Genomic DNA, 24,780 nt, shown 5'->3' on the forward strand with positions numbered 1-24,780 from the left:
TAGGACGATGGTCCCATGGACGAGTAAGCCCAGCTCTAGTGGCCGCTTGACGACCTTCTTCTTCCAAAGAGAGAACACGGCGTTGATTGACGCCCCTGCGAGGGGTAACCTTAGTTCGAGCCATGAGGAAGTAGAAGGAATTTGAAAAGGCACACGGTTTTAACAAAGCTTCTCCGGGAAGGAGAAGAGTTATGATAGTTCACGGCCCAAGAAACTCCCCCACGTGTAAATATTCCTTCCTTTTCCTGGATTTATGGCATGCTTTCGGCTATAGCTCCTCGAGATTCGTTTGACTCCCCCACGCGTCCTTCTTTTCCTTGATTCACGGCAATTAAACCTGCTTTCGGCTGTAGCTTGTCTGTCACAGCTCCTCGAGATTCGTTTGGTTCCCCCACGTGTCTTCCACGCGGCAACAACTTTTCCGTGTTTGCGGGTGACTTTAATCCAACGCGTAGATTTAATCTCAGAGGTCGTCCATCCAACGGTGGAGATCTGCTCACTCGTTCTATAATTAGGTGCATTCTGAGGGAGCGACTATTCACTCCAAAAGAAAATTCTTCCGAGTTCCATCCTTTCTCTCTCAACCCTTCAGCCTTTCTTTCGAAACTCCAATCCTTTCTTCATCAACATGGAACCACGAACTCTGCAACTAATGGATTTACAAACCCAGCAACAAATGGAATTACAAGCCCAGCAACCAACCGAGGAGGGAGGAAGCATCCAAGCAGCCGGGAGTAGTAACCGGTGGGCTCCCACACCGCCTCAACTAAGAATCCTCAAGGGCCTTTACTATGATAAGGGTTTTAAGTACCCAACTCCAGAGCAGATTCAAGAGATCTGCCTTCATCTGAAACAGTATGGGCAGATCGAGGACAAAAACGTCTTCTTTTGGTTCCAGAACCTCAAGGCTCGTGAGAGGCAGAAGTTGAAGGAATTTCGGAACGTTCCGGTTGGTGGATCTCTCGATCTCAATTTTGGTTCCACTGGTTCTACTAGTAATGACAGATCCACTGACAGATCCATTGATCTAAACTTTGGGTCACGTGTCGGCTATGGTGCTGATGGATCGATCATGGAACAACGAGGAGAATATCACCAGGAGATTGAAACCCTTCCACTATTCCCCATGCATGGTGAGGACATCTTGGGCAACATGAAGACTACTTCCGAGGGAGGTGGCGGTTATGGCGGTGGCTCTCACATTTCCCTTGAGCTCAGTCTCAACTCCTACAGAGATGCAGACATGGCTTAGTATTATTATTATTATTATATATATATATATATATATATATATATTTTTTTTTTTTAATTTTTTTTTTTTTTTTTTTTTTTTTGTAAATAGCTGAATTTAATAAGACTGAATGAATGCAAATTTATATATATATATATATATTTTTTTATATATATAAAGGACTCAAAAATAAAAGACAAATATATATATATATAGGACTCAAAATGAAAGATAAAAATATAAATCTCTTCCCCCACACTTAAATATTGCATTATCTTCAATGTAATCAATTAAAAGCATGCAATGAAATAAGTAAGCATAGATAGAAGACATTTACGAAAACAAATCCTAAAATAAAAACAATAGAGAAAAAATGAAAAATAAAAAGAAATAGGGAAAGAGAAAGCAAATCTGATTATATTCTGAATTGGGTTGCCTCCCAAGTAGCGCTTGTATTTTACGTCTTGCAGCCAGACGGTACCTACACTAAATAAAGTTAGTGACTATACAATAAAAGAAAAACAAATTAATGATTTATCACAATTTAAACAAGTATAAAGAGAAGTATATATTACAAAAATATGCACAATCTTCACAAATGAACCACGTAAGAAATTTATACAAGTATAAAATGTACAAAACAACACAATTTACATGTGGAGGTTATGTTCAAGTGTATTATTATCTTTACAAATAAAGTTAATATCTTAATTGATTACAAGTTGTAAGTCGAGCCCAATAGAAACCACTACTATTGGTGAGATACGATCTAGGGATAGTCGCCTAGACATAAGTAGCTTTCCTTTGTTTCAGAAGGCTAGATGGCCAGATTAAGAGGTAAGTGAGAGGGAGGACTCATTTCGGTGACACTACGGAGGCTACTCCCTCATTGAGGTTTAGGCCCCTATCGGCTACTCCCACATTGTGGTTTACGCACGGTCTATAGTATCTCTGAGATCCAATTTGAACCCATCACCCAGGGTCTCAACCTAAGACACCATCTATATGCCCCTTACTCAGCTTGGAAATAACTCATGTGTTAGACAGTTCTCCAAATGTTAATAAAAGCCGCCCTCAACCTCATAAGACCTCAGAAAGGCACTAATGAAGGGTTAAGGCCAATATTAACAAAAGGGCCCTTATCTACTCATACGATTTTACACACTTATAATAATCAAGAATTTAACGATATTTATAATTAATGCTTTACATTTCTTTTGTTTAGTAAGGTTAGACACATTATGTACAAAAACTTTCAAACAACAAACAAACAAACGTCAAATTTTTTTTTTTTTTTTGAACACACATATAAACAAAACAAATATTCACAATATGACAAATGATTTTTCAATCCCCGGCAACGGCGCCAAAAATTGATGTCGCTTTTGGGAAGCGCACAATTTAACCCTGAAATATCGTTAGTAGTATAAGCAAATAGGGATCGTTCTATCCGGGGATTGAGGGTACACTTGTAATTGTGAAACAAATAAAGAAAAGTATTATTTACAAAAATAAAATAAAGAATATAAATATATACAATTGTATAAACAAATAAATAATTAAAATAATAAAGTATTATTTACAAAAATAAAATAAAGAATAAATATATACAAGTAAACACAAATAAGGGAGGGGGGTTTAAGAATTATAGAATTGAAAATTAAGATAAATAAAATAAAGAAAATGTAAAAACATATATACAAGGGTGGATCGCAAGGAACAAAGATCAAAACCACATCCATATGTAAGAAATCCAATTACAATTCCTATAGTTGATTTTAAATGTCATGAGAGAGGAGTTGATCATGTGAAACATTCGAAAGCAAATGATTTCCCATATTTTACTTTTCAATGCTAATTAACCTAAGCGAAAGCACCTAGATTAATCCTATCAAACATGCAATCAAGCCCTAGAAAGCTAGTCAATCATGTCATGTTCAACGCATTAGACATAGAGAAAGGCTATCAACTCAAGTGTACAACTTAGTATGGAAAAGTCCACCTAATTGCAATCCTCGTTAATTAAATTCGGTCTTTGCACAAAACCTTTACTACTTTGATTCAAGTTTACACAAAACGAAAAGTCGATTTCATGTTCTTAAACCTAGCACCAATTATATCAAAACCCTAAGTGTTTGCAACCACATAAGATTAAAATACAAAAGTTTTCTATCATGCAAATTTAATTAAACAAACCCACATAAGCAACATAAAAATCAACATATAGAAATCACAACTTTATCTCAAAACATATAAACGGGCTTTAAACTTTGCCCTTAACATTATTTGTTAACTAGAATTCATAGTTCTACAAATCTAAACAAAGAAAACCAAAAGAAATTACAAGGAAAAAGATAGAATTACACCATGAAGGGAGTGGATGATGAAGAGCTTGAGACGTTGATCTTGAATCTTTAAAGCAAGACTTCACTATCACGGCACAAGGTGGATGATGACGGCTAGGAGGCTTCATGGCTTCTTCTTCTCTTCTTCTCTTTGCTTAAAAATGCAGAAACTTAAAACTAGAGTATGAAGAGAAAAATGGAAAGGAAATGGAGAGACAAAGAAGATGGAATGGATGAAGGAATGTGTGTTAGAATGAGAGGAGAAGGTGTTTATATAGGGAAGAAAAAGAAGAGTGAAATGATGAGTGGAAGAAAAATAATGAAAGTGGAGTATGAAAGTGATTTGTAGAATATGGAAAAGAAAGAGAAATGATGATTACACCCTAAAACATGGAATGTTTTTGGGTGATGATGATGGTGGATTAGTGTGAGAAATGATGGAGAAAACATGATGATTACACCCTAAAACATTGAATGTTTTTGGGTGATGATGATGGTGGATTAGTGTGAGAAATGATGGAGAAAACATGATGATTACACCCTAAAACATGGAATATTTTTGGGTGATGATGATGATGGATTTCCTACTCATTTACTTCAATTTTATCTCCACCATTTGTAGGTAAGTGTGGACATAATGCTCATTTCACCATCATTTACTCCAATGTACCTAAGAAAATAGAAATTGAGTTAAAAATCAATTCGTTAAGGAATTAACTAAGCAAAATGTGAGGAATTAACTATTAAAATATCACATTAAAATGCTCCTATCACAGCTTCGACGGCGAGCAGATCCCTATGAGTCTGAGATCACCCCAATTATGCCAACGATCTTTGCCGCAATCTGAGCATACACCGATGCCAGACCTTGTCTCCATCATCCCCAAAGCACTTTGATCTGGATCTGTCATCCATTCAGCAACCCAATCACACTAGCGTTGGCCTTTGCAAAACCCATCCATTGAGACCTGTCAGGATAACCCCAGATCGCCTCCTTATCAGCTGCACCACCATTGCCGCGAAAGCAAATCACGAACGCAGCAAAGAAAATAAGGCCGAAGCCTACAGAATACAGGCATCGTCGAGCACACCCGCCGTTACTAAGGAACAACCGAGAGGGAGGTGAAGAGACCCCCTTCTTGGGTGAGCATACAGAGCCGCCGCCAGGAAACCTAGCCGCCTCGACCATTTCCCTGAGTATCATTTAAATACTGATATTCCTCATTTTAAATGGTTATCATAACCAGTTGCTGTTGAAACACCCAGTTTTCCTTGAGTATTATCTAAATATCATTCCTCATTTTAAATGGTTATCACAACTGTTTCCTGTTGGAACACCCAGTTAGTTGAAGTCAAAGTCTGCTAACACGAGCAAACGAGATCCCTCTAATTGTCAACAGATGCCCCGATTTGGAAAACTAGCTTGTTTTTTTTTTTGGTCTGACAAACTAGCTTGTTTGAAAAACAATTGTCCTTTGAATAAAATGAAAAATAAAAAGAAACATTTTCTGAAAGTGTGTGTGTACAGGGCCCTTCTAGTAAGAAATCCATTTTTTTGGTATTTTCTAGGGATAAGACATTAGACCAACTTTTCGATCATATCTTTGCATCTCAACCATTCAATTTTTAGGTCCTAATGTATAGATCACCTCTGAAATTTTTTTAGATTAAATTAACAGACGAACTAAATCTATCAAATTTGAACCGTTCATACTTATAATCTTAAATCGCCATTTTGAATGCCTTAACTATAATCAATTTGGCTGAAAATTTACAGAAATAATTTACACATTAGGACCTAAAAATTAAACAGTTGAGATGACGAAATATGATCAAAAAGTTGGTCTAATGCCCTATCCCTAGAAAAGACTAAAAAAAAGAATCCCTTAGTGGAAGGGCCTTCTATATATATATATATATATATATATATGTATGAACGTGATATTTCAATTAGGACCGCATATTACTTATCCTCCTCCAAGTAGGACAACGACAAATGGACATTTAGGTAGGTTACCGTTGTAACATGTAGCATATAATAGTGACCTCTATCTATATGGATCTATCGTCATTATTAATGTTACACCAAATACATTGGCCTATGTGAATGGACTCATCTCAATAAGTCCATCATTAGAGGACATACAGCACAATATGAAGACATGAATTGCCTAGAAGAAATAAGAGGAAAATTTTGGTTTAGTTCACTTCATGATGGGCTATACACACAGTTATTAGCAAATTACCTATGAAAAAATAATACATGAAAAAATAATACATAAAAAAAAAAGGGCCAAGAAATTGTTGGTGTAGGAGACAAGTCCATTTTAAGGCGCACTAATGCACTACTAATGCAAATTCACATCTTTCGTGTCCACTACAACTATCCACTAATCATATCAATGGGGTTCTCAAAAGGAAAAACATATGATAGAGAAAGGCCACTACAGCAAATGGAACACCCAGCTAGATGGACAAAATTACAGAGACACAGAGAGCTTGTTAAAATGCATAATTACACACGTTACTTCACATAATTGCGGACAATGATGGTCTAATCTATCGAAAAGAAATCTGCCTCAATCATCGGAGCTATAGTCACTTGATTCCTCTGGAAGCACGGCAACAGCAGCGCAGCAAAATGACTCTTTGTCCTTCAGGAAAAGACAGCTTCCATCTGAATTCCATTTCAGATCAAGTATGCTGAACTGTGGTAGTGGGATACTCACACAATAAGCACCTCCAGGAGTCCACATGTACAGATGAGAACTTCCGGTGCAAACAACAAGACGTGTACACGTAGGGTCCCAAACTGCTGCTCGGATAGGATCTTTCTGCACCAAGATAGCTGCTAGTTCAAGATGGCGGATGTCCCATATCCAGAGAATACATGGCATGCTGTCATTGCGAGTACAAATATATTGGCTATCGTTGCTCCATGCCAGTAGACCTACAGCAAAACCTCATTGTTAGTTTTAGCCATATGCTCATAAGGAATCTATATGGAGAGATTTGTAGCACCTAATGGACAAGATCATTATTCAAACAAAACCAAAAATCAATGCACTGAAAATGAATTTGAACTTTGCAGTTCTGCTTACATAATATATTAGAACAACTCAACAAGGAACTAACCCATTCAACAAGAATAAAGCTTCTTACTTAATGGGCTGATAGTATTACTTCCTGCATCAAGATCATCTACCACAACCAACCCACTTATGTATTCATATTGATAATTCATATCGTGCATAGACCTTCAGATAACATGTGTTTACTCAAAGTCCATGAATGTTGGCTCAGTAGCTCACATCGCAAAAATGAGGTATTTGTAGATTTATGGTATTATCAGTATTCCATTCATATATTTTACTGATATCGAACTCTAGAATGACCATTAAGAATCCATAAGTATGTGACCACCTCGAAGTTCCTCAATGTGCTAAAATTATCTAAAGTTTGAACGGGCTCAGCCATTTGATGGCCTCGTCATGGACAAAGAATGTTATCTGATGATTTGGCTCATGTGTTTATGATCACTCAGTTTCTAAGTGCACCTCTTCTCTGCTAACGAAGACTCGCTAGAACATAGACGGCTCACGACTCAGTTTTAGTTAAAGGCTTTCAGTTGCAGTGTTCCATGGATAGTTAGTTAGGTACACTATATAACATTCTTAGAGCTATCTCCATATTTGAGTTATTGCATTGACTGGGGTCTAATATACATTTGTGTTTATTTGCATCAGTGCTGGACAAGAGGGAGTAAGGGCTTACCAATTCCTTGTTTTGGGTTAGGTTTGTCACCAGGAGGCTTCTGAAAAGGCAAAGTGATGGGCACTTCTGTTACCTCGTACCTAACTCTGACGTGTCCTTCTGAAGCATCTTCTAGAAAAGAGAAAAGTAAATTAATATCGGAGAAAATGAAAAGTCAAGTTATCCAATGAGATAAATCCTTTATAAGTTCAAAATAATGGCAATCTTTTCTGAGAAATGCACCAAGTATCATGTTTACCATTATTTTCAGGTGCAAAATCATCAGTTAAGCATAACTCTGACATATTGAGTAGCAGTGGCTCATCTACTTCCTGGCATTACAGGAATTTCAAGGTGAGAAACTATCTAACAATTCGAAAAAAACATGATGTCTGGTGATGTAAAGCATTAACAAACAATTACCTTGAAGACAGCAGCACAACAGGGAGCGCGAACAGTAGATAGATGCATAAATTCTGCAAAAGTCTTCCATGTCAGGTGATTCAAGACCCGCAACATCTGATCATAACTACCCACTGCTAGAAACTGGCCACAGGGAGACCATGAAACACTTTTTACCCCCAATCCACTTTCATATGCTTGATACTTAAATAGGCACCTCCCATCTGGGGAGTATATCAGAACCTGTATCAACAACACCATGATATATTTTAATTTTTTAAACTAAAAAAAACCTTAGATGGCAAAATTACTACATAGTTCTTTTCCTTAACAAAGCAATTTAAAAATGAAGCTCACACCTTATATTCGAGAGAAGAATCCCATATCACTATTGCACTGTCATCAGGTGACCATTCAGTATCAGCCAAGTCCACTGTGTCAACAGCAAATACACCCATTATTTCCCAAGTTTGACAAGACAGAAGATTAATATAATCCTTGCAATCGCGCCTCGTGCAAATTGCAGCAAATTTCCCATCTTTGGTGAAAGAAACCCCCTTCGAAAGATGCTTAGGCCATTGCACATGTACACATGCTGTGTTTAAGAGAGACCAAACTGTTAAACGCAGTTGGAAGTCTGATGTGGTAAGTATGTGACGGCTATCTGGGCTCCACCTAGCATAAGCAATGCCAGCAGGACCTTCATCTATCTTGCATGTCCATTCAGGTTGTGCCAGCGACCATGCCTGTATCATTGGTCTTTTATATAGACCACAAAGAATGTACTCAGAATCAAGAGCCCATTCAATGTAGCTTATCTTGTCCAAGCATGAGAACAACTGCACAACCTGCATATGAGATTACTTAGCTCCCAAATAGACAAGGTTAAGTTTACCAATTCACTTATTGAGTCAGACAAAAGTAGCAAAACAGTAAATAAATGTAAAACATGCCATGACCTATATATAGAAAGTGTGAATATAACTGTTTATAGCATTGCTTTATCACTACTGATGTTCCAATTTTAGAGTGTATAATTCTATATCCACGAAGCCAGACCTTATAACCGCTCATGCACCCCCTCAACATGCATTTTGTTTTGCAATATAAGAGTAAACACATCAGAATGGAGCATTTCGTCTAACTTGAATATCTGTCATGTCAGCGATGCATGAATGTATAGTTCATTGGAGAGCTCATCTTAATGAGCAGAGATAAATGACCACATTGAAAACTACAGTTCTATATAAACACATTAGGTTTAAAGAGCATTAAGACAACTATCCTCTATATATACTTGTCAGTGCCTCAAGTAAAGCACATCACATTAACTTAGTTTCAATTTGCTCTATGAACAATAGCACCTCTCCTTATTAAACAGGCTTGTCAATGCAAAGCTGCCAAAATCGACAACTCCAAAGCCCACAAAAGTCCATTTTGGTAATTAAAGCCACATACGAGTCAAAATGCAGAATCAATCCATTTCTGCTTTTGTCTTTTCTAATTCCATTTCCATATAACATCCTTATCACGGCTTTGCTGAAACACTTCCTGAAAAATGGAGTCCCATCCATTTATTGACCTTCAGTTAAACAAATCACCCAATTTCTGCACAACCTCAACCAACCTTAAACCAAATTCCAACTAATCCTATTTAAACTCTTACCTAACTAACTTGATAGCTAATTAACACGAAACAAGCTTCGATTCTCCAATCCCCATGGAAACATCCAAGCTTGCACGTATTCTAATTCTTCAGCACACTGACAACAGCAGATAAAAGCTACGAAACTACATTTTCTTTATCCGAATCTAAATACAGACGCGGAGATCTACAGAAATTCAGCTCAATCTACACCACCATTTGGTTGCCATGAACAAAGGTAGTTAAATAGAGTGAAAATTTCACCAGTTGGAACATTTCAAGCTTCATTTCTTTGCATTTCTGGGCAACCAAACGCAGCGTTTAGCAAAAGGAGAGAATTAGGAGAGGGAAGTACCTTGAAGGAGAGAGTGTCGCGAATCACGAGGCGGTAATCGACGGCGACGGCAATGTAGCGAGCATTGGGCGAGAAGCAGCAAGGACCGGTCTGCTTGTAAGCCTCCGTGAACTCCATTCACAAATTACTGAAACGACGCAGTTTTCACAATCATTGATTCGACGCCGGAGCTGTAGCTGTCGGAACCGTCGCAGGTTCCCGGTCGTTACTTGTACTGAAGCAACGGCAAGTCGTCGGAGGAAGTGGAGGGGGGAGTTGTGCTACTGTTACTGGAGAGTGTTTTGAGATCTATGAAGAAGATGAAGAAAGAGTGACTTTGATGAGTGAGTGAAGTTTGAAAATGTTTGGGATAATTTTGAATTGAGGAAACAGCCCGACCCGGCCCATGTTGGCCTACTTTGGACTCGTACAGCTTTTGCCGCTTTTCCTTTTAACTTCGGGCTTAGGTTGGTTAAAACTGCTCTTATATTTTTTCCACTACTAAAAATTATGATTCTTAAGCAATTGTCGTTTCAAAAAAAAAAAAAAAATTTAGAACTTGGAGAACTAAAAAATCTCAATATAGTATTATTCTATAATTTTTTAAAATTGAAACATCGAGAAAATCATAAAAAGCCAACACAGAAATTGTAAACTCGATTTGTTCTTGCATTTATGATTTGTTACTTAAACATGTCATTAAACAACAAAATGCAATCGAGTACTTGAAAAATGCAAACAGAATTGCTTAACAAATCGGGTCTTACACTCTCTGTGCTATAAATACAAACATGTCATTGCACAGCCAAATGTGAGTATGTGGTCAAAATTAAGTGATCAAAATATGCTCCATTTATTACTTCTCAATTCCAAGTAAATAAACAATATTAATGATCTGTATATGGTATTTAACTGAGTTTTGTTTATGTTCCCAAGAAAAGGAAAAGCAAAAGGAAATGTTTAATCTCAAACGACATGTCGTTCGTCTTGGTTTTGACTGCTCCGTTTAACCGTCCGTAAAAAACAAAACCCCTTAACCCGCCACCACCTCCCCAAAACTTTAAAAACAAAACGAAAAACCCTAAACCCCTTCGAAGCGGCTCCCATAGACTCACAGAGTGAGAGAGCCCCGAATCAAAACCCTAACCCAAGCCCGAGCAAAACCACCAGTCTCTAACCCCCAACACGAACACCAAAGCTTCACTCGAACCTCACTGATTGAAGCCATGGCGACCTCGATTGCGTCCCAGTTAAAAGTCCTGAAATCGCTGATACAAGTCGACCAAGACCCGTCGCAGAAGCGGCCCTTCACTCGCCCTTCCATCCTCTTCGACCCCAAAGAGGCCGCCGATATCGACATCGACACAATTTTCGCCGTAGGACTTCAAGGTCAGTCACTCTATCAACTCGTACACTGCTCAATACAGGCAAATTAGAGCTCAGTTTTGATCTCTGCATGTATAATTCTAGGTCTTGAGCTTCTTGTTAGTACCGACGAGCGGTTCCGAAACTTTAAGAGTGACTTGTTCAGCTACCAGAGTAAGGAATTGGATAGAGAGTTGATGGGAGTAGAGGAAAACAAACGCATTGATGCTTCGATTAGTAAGTACTTGAGATTGCTGTCAGGGCATTTCGAGCTCCCATCGTCACTCAAGACTCTCGAGTACTTGGTGCGAAGATATAAGTGAGTGATCATTTCATTTGTTCTTGTAAATATTGATGCATTTCTTATGATGTACATTGTAATGTGGTGTGTGTTTTTGTAGGATTCATGTGTACAACTTCGAGGAATTGATTTTGTGTGCTCTGCCGTACCATGAGACCCACGCATTTGTTAAAATTGTTCAATTAATTAACTTCGGGTTAGTCTATTGTAATTCTTCTGTGGTGTATTTCATTTTGCTGAAGTTGGTGGAGTCTGACTTGTTAATTTATTGTGGTTTAGAAACAGCAAGTGGAAATTTTTAGAGGGCGTGAAAGTTTCTGGTGCAGCGCCACCTAGAAATGTTGTAGTGCAGCAATGTATTCGTGACATGGGGGTTTTGGAGGCTTTGTTCGACTATGTGAGTGCTTGAAACTTTGCTTGGTTGTTTGATTAGTCTCTTGTCATCGTGTCACTTAAATGACTGCTTTGTTATAGGCATCCCCGTCAAAGAAGTATCGGCCTTCAAAGCCCGTGATCAGATTTTGCACGGCAGTTGTTGTTGAGGTTTTGGGTTCTGTTGCATCTGTTGAAAGTCATGTTGTGAAAAGAATCTGTTCACTTATTCATTCTGTACTTGAGGTTGGCACGGATGGACATTCAGAAAACAAGGTGAGTCTGAAAGACACTCTTTTTAGTATAGAGTTAAAAGTTTTCTTTACTGTTTTTAGGACACACACACACACACACATACTAGTATATAAACGATGGAAACTTATTTGAGGATTTTTTTTTTTTTCAATTTCTTCCCTACATTATCTGGCTCTGTGGTAAACTGTGTGAAAATTATATTCTTTTTGTAGGCTGGTGCTATGATGATTGTTGGTATGCTAGCAAGTAAAGTTACAATATCTCCCGGACTTGTCAAGGGATTGATTTTATTAATTGCTAAAGTTGCTGAAGAGGATGCAAAAGAGTCAGCTGATCTTCAGCTTTTTCGCTTATCACTTATGACTTTGATCAACCTTGTTCAGGTACTGCTTTGTTTTTGTATGCAGTGAGATTATAGGATTATTCAACATTCATTTAAAATTCCGGTACTGCTTTGCCTGAATTTGAACTTTACCACGTCATCTTTTTTTTTTATTGCGGTTGATGTATGTGTAATGGGTTCTATTGCTTTGTAAATAAACACCTAGCTTACCTGAATCTGTCTTTTACTTGAGAGTTTCCTTGAATTTTTCAGTTGCAAGTTGTGGATAAGTTTCCCATGAAGGCTCTGAAGAGTTTGATCGGCATTAGGTAAATCCTGATTGCATTAATTGTCTGAACAGTTATTATATCTAATGTGTTTCCCCATTATTGCATGTTCTTTAAGTTAGCTTTCTGCTTTCATGTGAAGGGATTTTGCTGGCATCCTTCTGGGACTTTTCAACAAGTTCAAAATTGATAGATTCCTTTCCGTGCTTTTGGATTCTCTTGTTGACTATAGGTGAGAAGCCAATATTCACTAAGTTCTTCTGAACATCTCTTGTTTACTTCCTATTTCAGTCAAAACTTATGATCGTTTATTGCAGTTCGTCTGATGAATCTTGCCAGCTTGCGTTGATCTCCATATTAGATACAGTTCCTTCCAAGAATTTTGTTCATCATGTAGTTCCAAAGGTCCTATCTTCCTGCTTGCAAAAGTCACAGGACATGGAAAATTCAACATTATTTTCATCAGGTTTGTTCTTATAAGTCTTTTTATGCATGCTATACATGCGCAGATAAGTGTTATTCCCTTTGTTTGAACATTCTTGTTTTACCATGTCTGTTCTTATGACTTCGTCTGCAGTTCTAGTTATATGTCTTGTCAGAGTTGTTCTGTAAACATTTGTTCTTTGCAAAGATATTAAGATGCTTGCTTTGAATTCCATCATGATTATGGGATGTTTTATAGGAAGCTGGGCAGAGAAAGTTTTACTCATTCTTAGAAGATATCCATCTGAACTGCATGGAGCTGCTCACAAATTTCTGGTATGTTTCTCATCCACTCTTTCTCACAGAGTGTTTGTGTGCAGGCGTGCCTTCATTCTTGTTCAGGGTATTCTAATCATTAACTTTTGCAGGAAAAGAATGTGCAATCTAAGAAACGGGGTTCGGTACATGAAGCTCTGCGTAAAATGTTGGATGGGAATTTGGACAGGTCACTAGCTTGCTCAGAATCAAATTTTTGGTTCAGGTTGCATCATCCAGAGGTATAATTTGTTAGTTGCTAGTTGTTTCTATATCTACTCATAAATGTATATGCATCAGTAAGGTTTGAAATCATTTCTGTCAATGAGACTGAGCATTCTGCATTTGTAATGTGGCGTAGGCTGATGTTCGTCGCCGTACACTTTCTGAAATAAGGACATCAGGTCTTCTGGAAGCCAAGGGTACAAATTCGCAGGTACCATTTTATATTTTATCTGAATATATGGTCTAATTTTCTGATTGGCATACACCAAGTTGGCAAATCTTGCCTATATCAGTAAATGGTTGCGTAAGGCTCCAAATCATCCTGCTCTTATGTAGTTCCTTTTTTGTGGACCAGAGTCTTGTAATCATCCAAGATGGCATATTGCGACAGCTTCAGGATGATGATCTTAGCGTTGTCAGAGCGGCTTTGTCGTTAGACAGATTGTCCAGTTTAATAAACCCATCTGATCTTATTGAAGTACTGGACAATCTGCTTAGAAGATGCATTGGTCTTTTAACAAGTGAGTAACTATACACTCGTAGGTTCGGTGAGGGCATTAATTTTGGTCCCCTTGCTCTATAGTGCATATGCTTAATCATTTTTTTTTTCTCTAGCAGGGCCATTGGAGAACAATAGCCTAGCATGTGATGTTGTTATTTTGTGCCTAAAGAATGCTGTTGCTGACATCCATGAGAATGTTGAATGTTGCAATAAACTAGCTGCTATGATATTTCCTTTGCTCCTTGTTGTACCTAAGGTTGTTTTTTTTTCCCTCCAGACCTCGAAGTATTCTCAGTTCTGGAATTCTTTCTCTAGTTGGTATGCTGTCTGTCCAACAAGTTGAGCTTTCTATTGAAGGAATTATGTTTCATGGTTTACAGACACAGAGGTTAAATTTGAAAGCATTGGAATTAGCTAAGGCAGTAAAATGGCCACTGTTTGAGAATCTTGCTGCTGCATGCAATACAGAACAAGTAAGTTATCAGTTTGTTGATTCCAGGCTGCTTCTTGTCTATGTTTCTTCTTCTCTTTATCTGTTCATGAAGTGTGGTTCCTCTCTTTCTGTTGATTTTGTTGCTTAGTTTTGATTTGTTACATATAACCACTTGCTATTATAATAATATTTTTTAGGAATGCAAAATGAGTAACTCTGAAAATGTGATTCTGTGTAGACATTACAACCAGGAAGGTTATCCTCCATTAACATGGCCACCATTACTAGTTTGGCGAGCAGATTCTTGTTGCACCCTGCAGAATTTATGCCTTGGCTTGTTCAGAGTTCTAATGACTTTGAGTTGTCAAAGACGCACTTCTTTTTGGTGATGATGCAGACAATTCTGATTGAAAAGGGTATATCTCTTTTTATTTTAAAAACCTTTCTCAGTGACCCTTTTGGTGGACTTTTGACCCTCAACTTGTATTTTGCATTTGTAAATTGATATTTATCCCATTGAATTGTGAACTCCTTTTTGTACTTCTTTTCTGCTCAGCATAATCATGCATTTTTGTTTCTTCTGTATCATTGTCTTTCAAAACTCTGTGAGATCTTTAGTGGTTGTGTTTCTTCTTTTCCTTTTGCTCTTTTTTTATTTGGAGCTTACAGTAGTTCTTCTTTGTGGCAGAATCTGCTGAATGTTTGGAACTTTTTGAAGTTTTGTTTCCTGCATTGAAGACGGAATGGGAATCATTTGAGTCTATGGGTGATATCTCTATAGCAGAGGTATGAGAAACTTTTTTTGTTGATAGATGCATCATACTTTCTTCCCAAAGCTGGATCAGATTGCTTAAAATTCTGAACTTTACCATGATGCTGATGACGTTTGTTGTTCCGCTTCCCTGTTTTCTTTTGTAGTTCAAAACAGAGATGCTGAATTGGGATTGCAGCAGATTTCTTGATAAGCTAGATTCCAATTTGAAAGCAATAAATGCAAATATTCTAATTTGCATCTTTTGGAGGTTGATGGAGGCATTTCTATCTGCGATGCCTGCAGATGTCTCATTGGTTAGTAATTCCTTTTGTAATTATATTTTTAGGACTACAATGACAAAGGTCATTGATATCTTATATGTATCTATGTGTTTTCGTTTGTGATAGATGCTTTATATATATATTTGCAGGATGGTGATGGGAAGTGGGTTAGCTGGCTCAGGGAATTGTTTGCCTTCTTCTCAGGCTGTCAGTTTAAGAACATATTTAAGGAGCACCGTCATTACGTTGTCACAAAGTGCAAGATATCTGCTGTTTCTTTCCTTGCCAAGTTTTTCGCAGAAGAAGGTGCATCCCCTTCGACAAAATATCTAATATAACTTATTTTGCTGTAAAATAAAGCAGAATTCCAATGAACTTAACCCATAATGTACTTCACACGAAATCCTCTTTTTCGTTACTCGTTAGTTCCCCTCCAATTCCCCTCCTCATGCTGGCTTCTTATTGTTGCCTTATTTTCTCAGCTTTTTGTGTTGACTCTTATCCAAGTACAATCTGCACGTCACTTATCACATTCTTTTTGGTTGATTGGTTGAATTTAGTTATTTGAAGTTTTGAATTGCTTAGACATTGGTTTTCTGACTTGGGCCAAAAGTGTTAAATTGGAATATTGGCTTTTTGTGTTCTTTGTTTTGGTTTTAGAGGTTTCATTTAGTCATTCAAACTGTTTAAACATTGTTTTTTCATCGGGCCATAAGTCTTAAAGTAGAATATCGGCTTTGAGTACACATAAATATCAGTGTATAATGGGCACTCTCTCTCTCTCTCAATCTCAATCTCAATCTCTCGAATAGCTAGTGTTGAATATTGTTTTAATCTTGATATTAGTCATATTTCAGTCTTTTGTGAATAAATTAGCTGATTAAGATGTTGGATTCTTTGGTCGATCGCATTGACATGTTGCTTTTCATTTTACAGACGTTCCTGTTGCAGTCCAGGTCGAGAGTCTTCACTGTTTTTCCTATCTGTGTCTTCAATCAGAAGTTAGATTGCCAATTCAATTTCTTGCTGAATTTCCATCTCTTCTTGTTCCACTGGCTAGTTGTAACCAGGTACTTGGGTGATTTACCTCTTTTGCCTTTTCTTTGGTTAACTAGTTGAAGTTGTATGTACTTGCAGCGGACCTTTTCTTCTGTCAAAGTGTTTTGATTATCATTTGTGTTTTGTTTATGATATAAGTGGATGCAGTTTCTTATTGGTAGGGATTTATTCTTGAATTGTTTGCCTTATTTCAGGAGATAAGAAATGTTGCCATGAATTGTGTTGAGGGTTTACAGACCTTTTCATCTCATGTTGACTCTTTGAGCAAGAAAAATGGTATTGCTTTGCTCTGCTTAGAAATGTTTTCTGCCCGTTTCTGATTTTGTTTTGATACTGAAATACTGAGTTGTTGAATGGCAGGAAACCGTGCAATTCAGATTAATCATCTTGATAAGCTGCTGGACTTGTTGGTCCAGCAGAAAAGGCTAATCCTATCGGACAGGAACTTGCTTCCTTCTCTCTTGGCCTCTTTGCTCAGCCCGTCCTTCCAGAGCTTCTTAGGACCAAAGAATATTGAGATAAGGTGAACCATTGTCCTCATTGAAGCCTTTGCTATCAACTGCTCTAGTTTCTACCTGACATAAAAATTTGTCAAATCTTAACTTGGTTCCAAGAGTAATTATCAGCAATAGGGTTTGACAGTATTTTTCTGTTTACTATAGGCTAGTGTTACACTTTGAGTACAATAAACTACATTTGACTGTTAGTAACTCGTCTCAACTTTTTATAGGTTTGATCAATCTACAAGAGAAGAGATTCTTACTTTCATGTTGAATTCTGCCATGAAACTGCCTGATTATGCAAGGGTATCTTATTTATGCACTGTTTCTTTCTGAATCCTGCTTTTTCTGTTTGATGCTTCTGGTTATTATAATATTATTTGGCACAATGCTATCAATATTATCATCAGAGGGGGTTTCTTAGATGTGCTAATGGAATGTTTTTGGCGCAGCTTGCTATTCTTTCTTTGCTCAGAGGAACAGGCAATGCCATTATACATCATAAAGAAGTTGAGTCATATTTATCTCATCTCTTGGAAAGACGCAGTCGGAGTTTGTCAAAAATTGAAGTTCAGATATTATGCCTTCTACTGGAGGTAAGTTGATAGATCTCCCTTAATGATTGTTTTAGCCTCTGTACATTTTTATTGTATTTTTTATTTTTATGCCTTTACTCTCTAATGAGATTCTTCTTCTGCCCGTCTCAGTGCTGTGCAGTGCCTTCTTCATCAGACGGGCATGTATTTGAGGACCATTTATTGGAGGCTTTGCAAGTAAGAAGCCATCTGGAATTTGCAATTTTATTCTGGTAGTGAATTTTTTTAACTTCATATCTGCATGCATCAATTACTCGATTATTTGCTATTCCAGTTGGATGGCTTGGCTCCAGAAGACGCTTCCACCATACAGCCTTGTATTACTGTCCTGCAAAAGCTTAACAGCCAAATTTACAGTGGACTGAAGACTGAAGTGCAGGTTAATTTTTTCTTCTTCCTTCTATTCTTGAAACTATGCATGGCCTATTTGTGAAACTATGCATGGCTTGTTGCTTGTAGCCTTTCTTGATAATAAGTTTATGTGAACTTGTAGCATGATGGAAAATATACAATTACTGAATCTTGTCAAATTTGTTTGAAATTGAAGCTGGCAGGATTAACCGTGACATAATTTTTTTTTCTTATACGATGCAGGAGCTTTTGTTCCGAAAACTGGTAGCTGTGTTTCAGAATTCAAATGGGGACATACAAAATGCAACTAGAGCAGCCTTGCAGCGTTTACATGTTTGTTCTGCTCTCTCCACTATTATAATTTGTTGTTGGGTTCTTTTTAGTTTGCCTTGGCTTACTAGCTAATTATGTAGGATCGATCAAATTGAGATTTGTTAGAGATAATATTACATTTAGTAAAATATGTTATTGTGATTAGGATTCTTTAAGAGTTGAGTTATTTTTAGTTTATACACCAATATGGAGGCAACTCATTTGGATACCTTTGAGTGTATCAGATTACTTGCTCCACTATCGTCCACACTCTCGATCACATACTCAAAGATGGAAGTTGTGCAAGTCGTTCAGTGCACGGAACAAAGAAAATGAAACGTCAGAAGTCCACTTCGTCTAGTGACGTGATATGTGACGGAGAAAATGCACTCTCTTTACTTGGTTCCCTCCTTGGTATTTTATTATTTAAGAAAGACATAGAGAAGAGGTTGGTAATTTCTTAAACTGCCACTCATGGGTAAAAGTGTGGCTTCGGTTGAATCTTATACTAATTGTTTTCCACTTCGTTGCAGGGACTCTCTATTGGGGCCGTTGTTGAAGCTTCTTTACAAAACCTTTTCCAATGAGTGGGTACAGGACCACTTTAGCATTTCTGATGCCAGGTTGAGCACGGTAAATTACATACAACAGACACTGCTGATAATCTTAGAAGATATCAGTTCTTCACTAATAAGTTCTATTCCACTGGAGGTATGTTCCCTTATTTTGAAATTTGAACTTGTTATTTAGATTTGTATAAGTTCTTGTGGTTTTAAGTGTTCATCTATTTTGCTTTAAGTTTGTACCATTGATTTTTGTGGCAGGACAACATGGTAAATGAGATTAATGTCAAACATTTGGTTGAGTGTGCCCATTCTGCGAAGGATGGAGTTACTCGCAACCATGTCTTTTCACTGATTTCCTCCATCACAAAGATCGTTCCAGAAAAAGTTTTGGAGCATATGCTGGATATCTTTGCTGTTATTGGAGAGTCAGCAGTCACACAGGTTTGCTAGAACACTGGCACTGTTTTTTTTTTTTTCCTTTTTTTTCTTTCCTAACAGGCAAAGACATTGTGTCTTGAAGTTTCTTCTTCTGGCTTTACTTCTGCTCTTCCAATGTGTATAATTCATTTGGTTGATTCCCGATTGTGTAGATTGATAGCCATTCACAGCGTGTGTTTGAGGATCTTTTATGTACAGTTGTTCCTTGTTGGCTGTCTGGGGCAGGCAGCAATGACAAATTGCTGCAGGTAATTTATTCTTACATTTTTTGTGTCACCTACTGTGTAATTGGGGTACTTGTGTGTGAACTGTGTTGTGATTCGATTGGGTTTGTCCTTCAGATTTTTGTTAATGTACTGCCTGAAGTTGCTGAATATAGAAGGCTCTCAATTGTTGTGTACCTACTGAGGTAAGATTGGCTTAAAGTTTGCAATCTTATATGCTCTATTTCCTATGCTAATGTCTACATGTTTGTATGCAGGACTTTGGGAGAGTCAAATAGCTTGGCTTCATTACTTGTTCTTCTTTTCCGTTCACTAATTTCAAGAAAAGGGTCATCTTGGTTTGATAATGTGCATGCTTCAGATAGCTCCACAACCTCTTTACAGAGAGAGTGGGAGTATGCCCTAGCGCTTCAAATATGTGAGCAATATTCATGTATGATATGGCTTCCCCCTCTTGTTATGCTGCTTAAACAAATGGAAACTGGTCAAGAGGTATTTAGAGAATTGTTAATTGCAATGCGGTTCACCTTGCATAAGCTGCAAGATCCCGAGTTTGCGCTCAAGATGGCATCTGGGGAAGAGTCGGACAAAATTCAGGTAGATTTTGAACAAATCGTATAATGTTCATTTGTCTTTTTCTTTGACAGTCACAAACCCAATTATTGAGCTTTTTGATTCCCGAATTTATGCATTTTCTATTTGTACTTGTTCCGAATAGGGATGTTGCGAGTTTATTTCAGGTGCTCTTTTGGGTTATATTGTTACATGGAAAAAAAAAGTTGTCTGCATTCTACATCAACCTGAAAATTGCCTCTTTCACTAAGAGACCTGTAATGAAAACAAGCGAATATGCGATGCAGAGGTTAAGTAATAAAAAATATAGAGTTTAAGGAACGCCCTTTGGTAGTATTAAGTCAGATGTTTTAGGTGAATAATATAAAGTAAAACTATGTTTATAATGACATTTAACCTATCACGAACTAAAATTAAACATTTAACCTATCACGAACTAAAATTAAACTTGTTTTCATTTGTTCTTTACATTATGATTATTATTGGTATTATTGTTGTTGTGGTTGTTTGTGTCAGTGGTAAGTTTTGACTGCTGCTTTAATTTTGCAGGCTACATTGGGAGAACTCATGGAGCAGGTTGTCTCTCTCCAGCAACTGGTAGATGCAAGAAGGAAGGATAAAAATATCAACGTCATTAGGAAAGATTTGAAGGAGTGTATGCATGCTGTAATGAGGGCTATTACTGGGGTCATGAACCCTTCGACACTCTTTAATGGCATAACTAAGTTGCTTGGCCACAGAGATCAAAATGTGGAAAAGAAGGTAGTTATTGCATATTTCAATGTTCTACTCATTTTGTCAGTTTGAACAAACCTTTGTTTCGCGTAAAGTTGGAAAATCTTGTGAAACTGATTTGCCTTGATAGTTGATTAATGAGGAGAAGCAAGTAGACCATAAAATGTCATGTGAGGTGACCAAACTCTAATCACATTATGATACAAAAATGTGATGACCTGGAATTATATGGGTCTGTTATATATACTGTCATTTAAGCATAGGACTGTAGGTTGTCATATCCTTTTGATAATAAATAGCAGTAAGTTTTGATGACAAGTTAAAATTTTGTGCAGGCACTTGGACTCCTATGTGAAACCATTAGGAATCTTGACATGGTCAAAGCAAAGCTTAAGTTTAATAAAAGTTGTAGTCTTCATTGGCATCATCTTGATGAGATCTCTCTTGGATCGTTGCGAGTTATGTGTATGAAAATTGTTCAGTTAATTGATGATTCTTCTGATGATTTGGAAGTCTCCTTGAAAGTGGCAGCAGCTTTGGCTCTAGAAGTTTTAGCCCACCGGTTCCCTTCTAACTCTTCCATCTTCAGTGAGTGTCTACCATCTGTAACAAAAAGTATTGGTACGCACGATTTGGCAGTGTCATCTAGCTGCCTTCAAACAACTGGTGCTTTGATCAATGTGCTTGGACCCAAGGCACTCTCTGAGCTTCCTCACATAATGGATAGTTTGATTAAGATTTCTCGTGAAGTCCTTGTATCTTCGGATACAAAAGCCATATCCAGTGGTGATAGCCGGCCTGTTGTGTTACAAAAACCCCAGGAATCTCTTATTCTGTCTATTCTTGTTACTTTGGAGGCTGTTGTGGTTAAGCTAGGGCAGTTCTTAAGCCCATATCTTGAAGATATTACAAAAGTTATGGTGCTCGATCTTGATTATGCATTAGGATCTGATCAGAAGCTGAAAATGCGAGCTGATTCAGTACGAAAGCTCATCACCGAGAACATCACAGTAAGCACTTTTGCAATGTTCATATTTTTCGTACTTGACTGTCAAATTTCTTATTTATTTTATTTTTTCATTTTGCTTTGTGTTAACTCTGGCTCTTGTTGTCCAGGTTCGACTTGCTCTACCGCCCTTGCTAAACATATACTCTAGCACAGTTGAGTCTGGGGATTCCAGTTTATTAATTTATTTTGGAATGCTGGCCAACATGATTGGAAGAATGGATAGAACATCTGTTGGTGGTTACCATGCTAAGATTTTTGAACGGTGCTTGATTGCTCTTGATCTACGCCGTCAACATCCGGCTTCTGTTCAAAGAATTGATGATGTAGAGAAAAGTGTATTCGCTGCTATGATTTCTCTCACTATGAAGCTCACTGAGACGATGTTTAGACCTCTTTTCATTAGGAGTATTGATTGGGCAAACTCAGATGTGGAAGATACTTCTCCTGCAGGATATATACCGAGGGCTATATCTTTCTATGGCCTGGTAAATAAACTTGCGGAAAACCATAGGTGAGTCAGTTCATCCTGTTAATGCTCAGTGTCCAGAAGATCCCTCTTTTTCTTTCTTTCCTGAAATTATTTGATCACCCTGGTTTGTGTTTGTCCTTTTCTCATCAGCTCGATCTAAAATATTTTGGTTGTGGATTATGAATGTGATTATATAGGTTTGGTAGAAATATATGATGTTCACTGTAGGTTGCTACACGGTGCACTTGTGCGTACCTTTTGGATTTCAATTTGTTGTTGCATGTACTCTAAGTGCTTATTAATTTAATTTGCTGCATGATGGTACTTTTATGGTGCAGATTCTATTAGTAGTATCTCCGTCTTTTAATTTCCGCTCATGGAAGTGGTTTTTTTCTTTAGTTCTTCATTGCATGGGGAACAATGATATTTCATCCAAGTTCATGTTCCGTATGGTTAAATGACATTGCTTTGAACTGCAGGTCTCTTTTTGTTCCTTATTTCAAATACTTGCTGGAGAATTGTGTACATTATCTTACTGTCGCTGGAGATGCAAAGCCTTCTGGTTTAACACGAAAGAAGAAGGCCAAGATTCAGGAATCCGATAACAGCATGTTCCTTGGAAACTGGCATCTTAGAGCGCTGGTCTTATCATCATTACATAAATGTTTTCTCTATGATACGGGAAGCATGAAGTTTCTTGATTCTTCCAATTTTCAGGTTAGTCCATCCTTCATGTTCCAGAGAATTTTATACTTGGGAATTGACAATTAGGACACGTGGGTAGTTTACTTATTTATATTTATTGTCTTCACCCTTTGGCAATATAAGCCAGGAGAGAAGAAGTAAGGAGAAGTGAGATAGATTTGTAATTTCCTCGTTCTTTGTGTGGGGGTGGGGTGGGTTGGGGAATTTAAAATATCTTTGGAAATAATGTATTGAATCATTTCTTATATCATCTCTCCACTTCTATATGACATGTGAACTGGTGTCTTCTTCTTTTCACGGTTTCTTCTGATGCCTATCGATTTAAAATGGAATTTTCATCTCTGTTTGCCCTTAATGCAGACTGGACTCCCAATACTTTGTCTCTTCCAATCATTTTTTTCCCTCATCTTCTATCTTAAACCGACTTTTGAAAGTTTCTTCAGTGTTATCTGTCACTATGTTCTTCATGTCTTTATCAAATGAAATTAACTTGTTTTCTAGATCTCATACCATAAGAACATTTTCCATTTAAATGTTGGAACCATCCAGCTATATTTCTTCCTCATTTCTGGAATCTTGAATAAATGTCTACTGGTTGGAACGTTGTAATATCATGATAACAGTATCTTTGGTGATTTTTTTCGTTACTGATTTAGGATGCACGTATTTTCAGGTTCTACTGAAGCCCATTGTTTCCCAGCTTGTTATAGAACCTCCAGTTTCTCTAGAGGAGCATTCTGACATTCCGTCTGTGAAAGAAGTTGATGAATTATTGGTTGTTTGTGTTGGTCAAATGGCTGTGACTGCAGGAAGTGATCTTCTATGGAAGCCCTTGAATTATGAGGTGATGTTTCTCTACATAATAGTTTCTACTTGTTGATGCAGATTTTATCTTCACCTGTCCTTGTTTTTGTACAAATTTACGAGGTTGGAATTTTACCGTTGAATCCATGATCCGTATGAAGTACTTAACATTTGCAGATGTTTCCTTTTTAGACTCGTCTCTCAGCATATTTTGACAATTCTTTTTATTACGACTCCAGGTGCTGATGCAGACACGCAGTGACAAGGTCCGTGCAAGAATTTTGGGCCTGAGAATTATTAAATATCTTGTGGAGCATCTAAGAGAAGAATATCTGGTATTTGTTCCAGAAACAGTTCCCTTCTTTGCTGAGTTGCTTGAGGATGTCGAGCCTTCTGTTAAATCTCTGGCACAAGAAATCTTCAACGAACTGAGCACCATGACTGGTGAAGACCTCTCACAGTATATCTGAATGCGATATTATAGACAGCCCCCCACCTGACCGTGTGGCCTAGAGAAAGGATCTGGCAGCTGAGCGTGTGTAATGCTTGATCTCGTTCCTAGGGGAAGTGTACAAGTTTTAGATTATTAGATAGGAAAGATGTCCACAGTTTTGACCTCGAATTTCTTGCCTAGAAAAAAAGGTATAGAGCAGTTGCCTGAGGTGTTTTCACTTTTCATTGTATAGATTTATAGTGTCATTTTCAAATTTTCAACAAAGGGAACTGGTCGCATGAAACTAAAGAGCAAGACGGACGTATGAATCAAAAATCTGATATCCACTGATCTAATAGATGAATTATTTCTTTCACATCCTCTACTTGACATTGGTGACCTGAAAAATCCAGGGTCTAGGGTTCGCCGGTTCGGAACATTCGGATTCACTATTCGACGAA

The 24,780-nt window shown here is 37.5% G+C and overlaps 2 protein-coding genes across 3 annotated transcripts; one reads left to right on the forward strand and one right to left on the reverse strand.

Annotated features, from left to right (window-relative positions):
* Positions 1 to 5,836: 5,836 nt before the first annotated feature.
* Positions 5,837 to 10,059, reverse strand: LOC112173539 (WD repeat-containing protein WRAP73). 2 transcript variants are annotated; one of them, XM_024311186.2, is made up of 6 exons: positions 9,732 to 10,059; positions 8,091 to 8,579; positions 7,753 to 7,974; positions 7,589 to 7,661; positions 7,351 to 7,458; positions 5,837 to 6,526 (listed from the first exon to the last, which is right to left on the reverse strand). In XM_024311186.2, the coding sequence occupies exons 1-6, from the start codon at positions 9,846 to 9,848 to the stop codon at positions 6,156 to 6,158; spliced, it is 1,380 nt and encodes a 459-aa protein (XP_024166954.1). In that variant the 5' UTR covers positions 9,849 to 10,059; the 3' UTR covers positions 5,837 to 6,155. The 2 variants fall into 2 exon arrangements, with proteins under 2 accessions (XP_024166954.1, XP_024166945.1); XM_024311177.2 differs by having other exon boundaries at positions 7,351 to 7,461.
* A 729-nt stretch (positions 10,060 to 10,788) lies between these two features.
* LOC112194335 (uncharacterized protein At3g06530) lies at positions 10,789 to 24,695 on the forward strand. The gene is made up of 39 exons (XM_024334609.2): positions 10,789 to 11,099; positions 11,181 to 11,394; positions 11,477 to 11,572; positions 11,656 to 11,773; positions 11,851 to 12,024; positions 12,216 to 12,386; positions 12,599 to 12,654; positions 12,755 to 12,844; positions 12,930 to 13,078; positions 13,295 to 13,371; positions 13,464 to 13,592; positions 13,712 to 13,786; positions 13,931 to 14,096; positions 14,194 to 14,333; positions 14,458 to 14,550; positions 14,749 to 14,926; positions 15,199 to 15,296; positions 15,429 to 15,578; positions 15,695 to 15,851; positions 16,482 to 16,615; positions 16,799 to 16,880; positions 16,965 to 17,127; positions 17,335 to 17,410; positions 17,557 to 17,700; positions 17,812 to 17,877; positions 17,975 to 18,079; positions 18,295 to 18,384; positions 18,609 to 18,811; positions 18,897 to 19,074; positions 19,188 to 19,370; positions 19,520 to 19,615; positions 19,709 to 19,776; positions 19,849 to 20,188; positions 20,714 to 20,926; positions 21,235 to 21,909; positions 22,016 to 22,419; positions 22,857 to 23,094; positions 23,756 to 23,926; positions 24,126 to 24,695. Exons 1-39 carry the CDS (start codon positions 10,937 to 10,939, stop codon positions 24,354 to 24,356), a joined length of 6,354 nt encoding a protein of 2,117 aa, XP_024190377.1. The 5' UTR covers positions 10,789 to 10,936; the 3' UTR covers positions 24,357 to 24,695.
* Positions 24,696 to 24,780: the final 85 nt, after the last annotated feature.

Source organism: Rosa chinensis, chromosome 1, assembly GCF_002994745.2.
Source record: "Rosa chinensis cultivar Old Blush chromosome 1, RchiOBHm-V2, whole genome shotgun sequence".
Taxonomy (NCBI): domain Eukaryota; kingdom Viridiplantae; phylum Streptophyta; class Magnoliopsida; order Rosales; family Rosaceae; genus Rosa; species Rosa chinensis.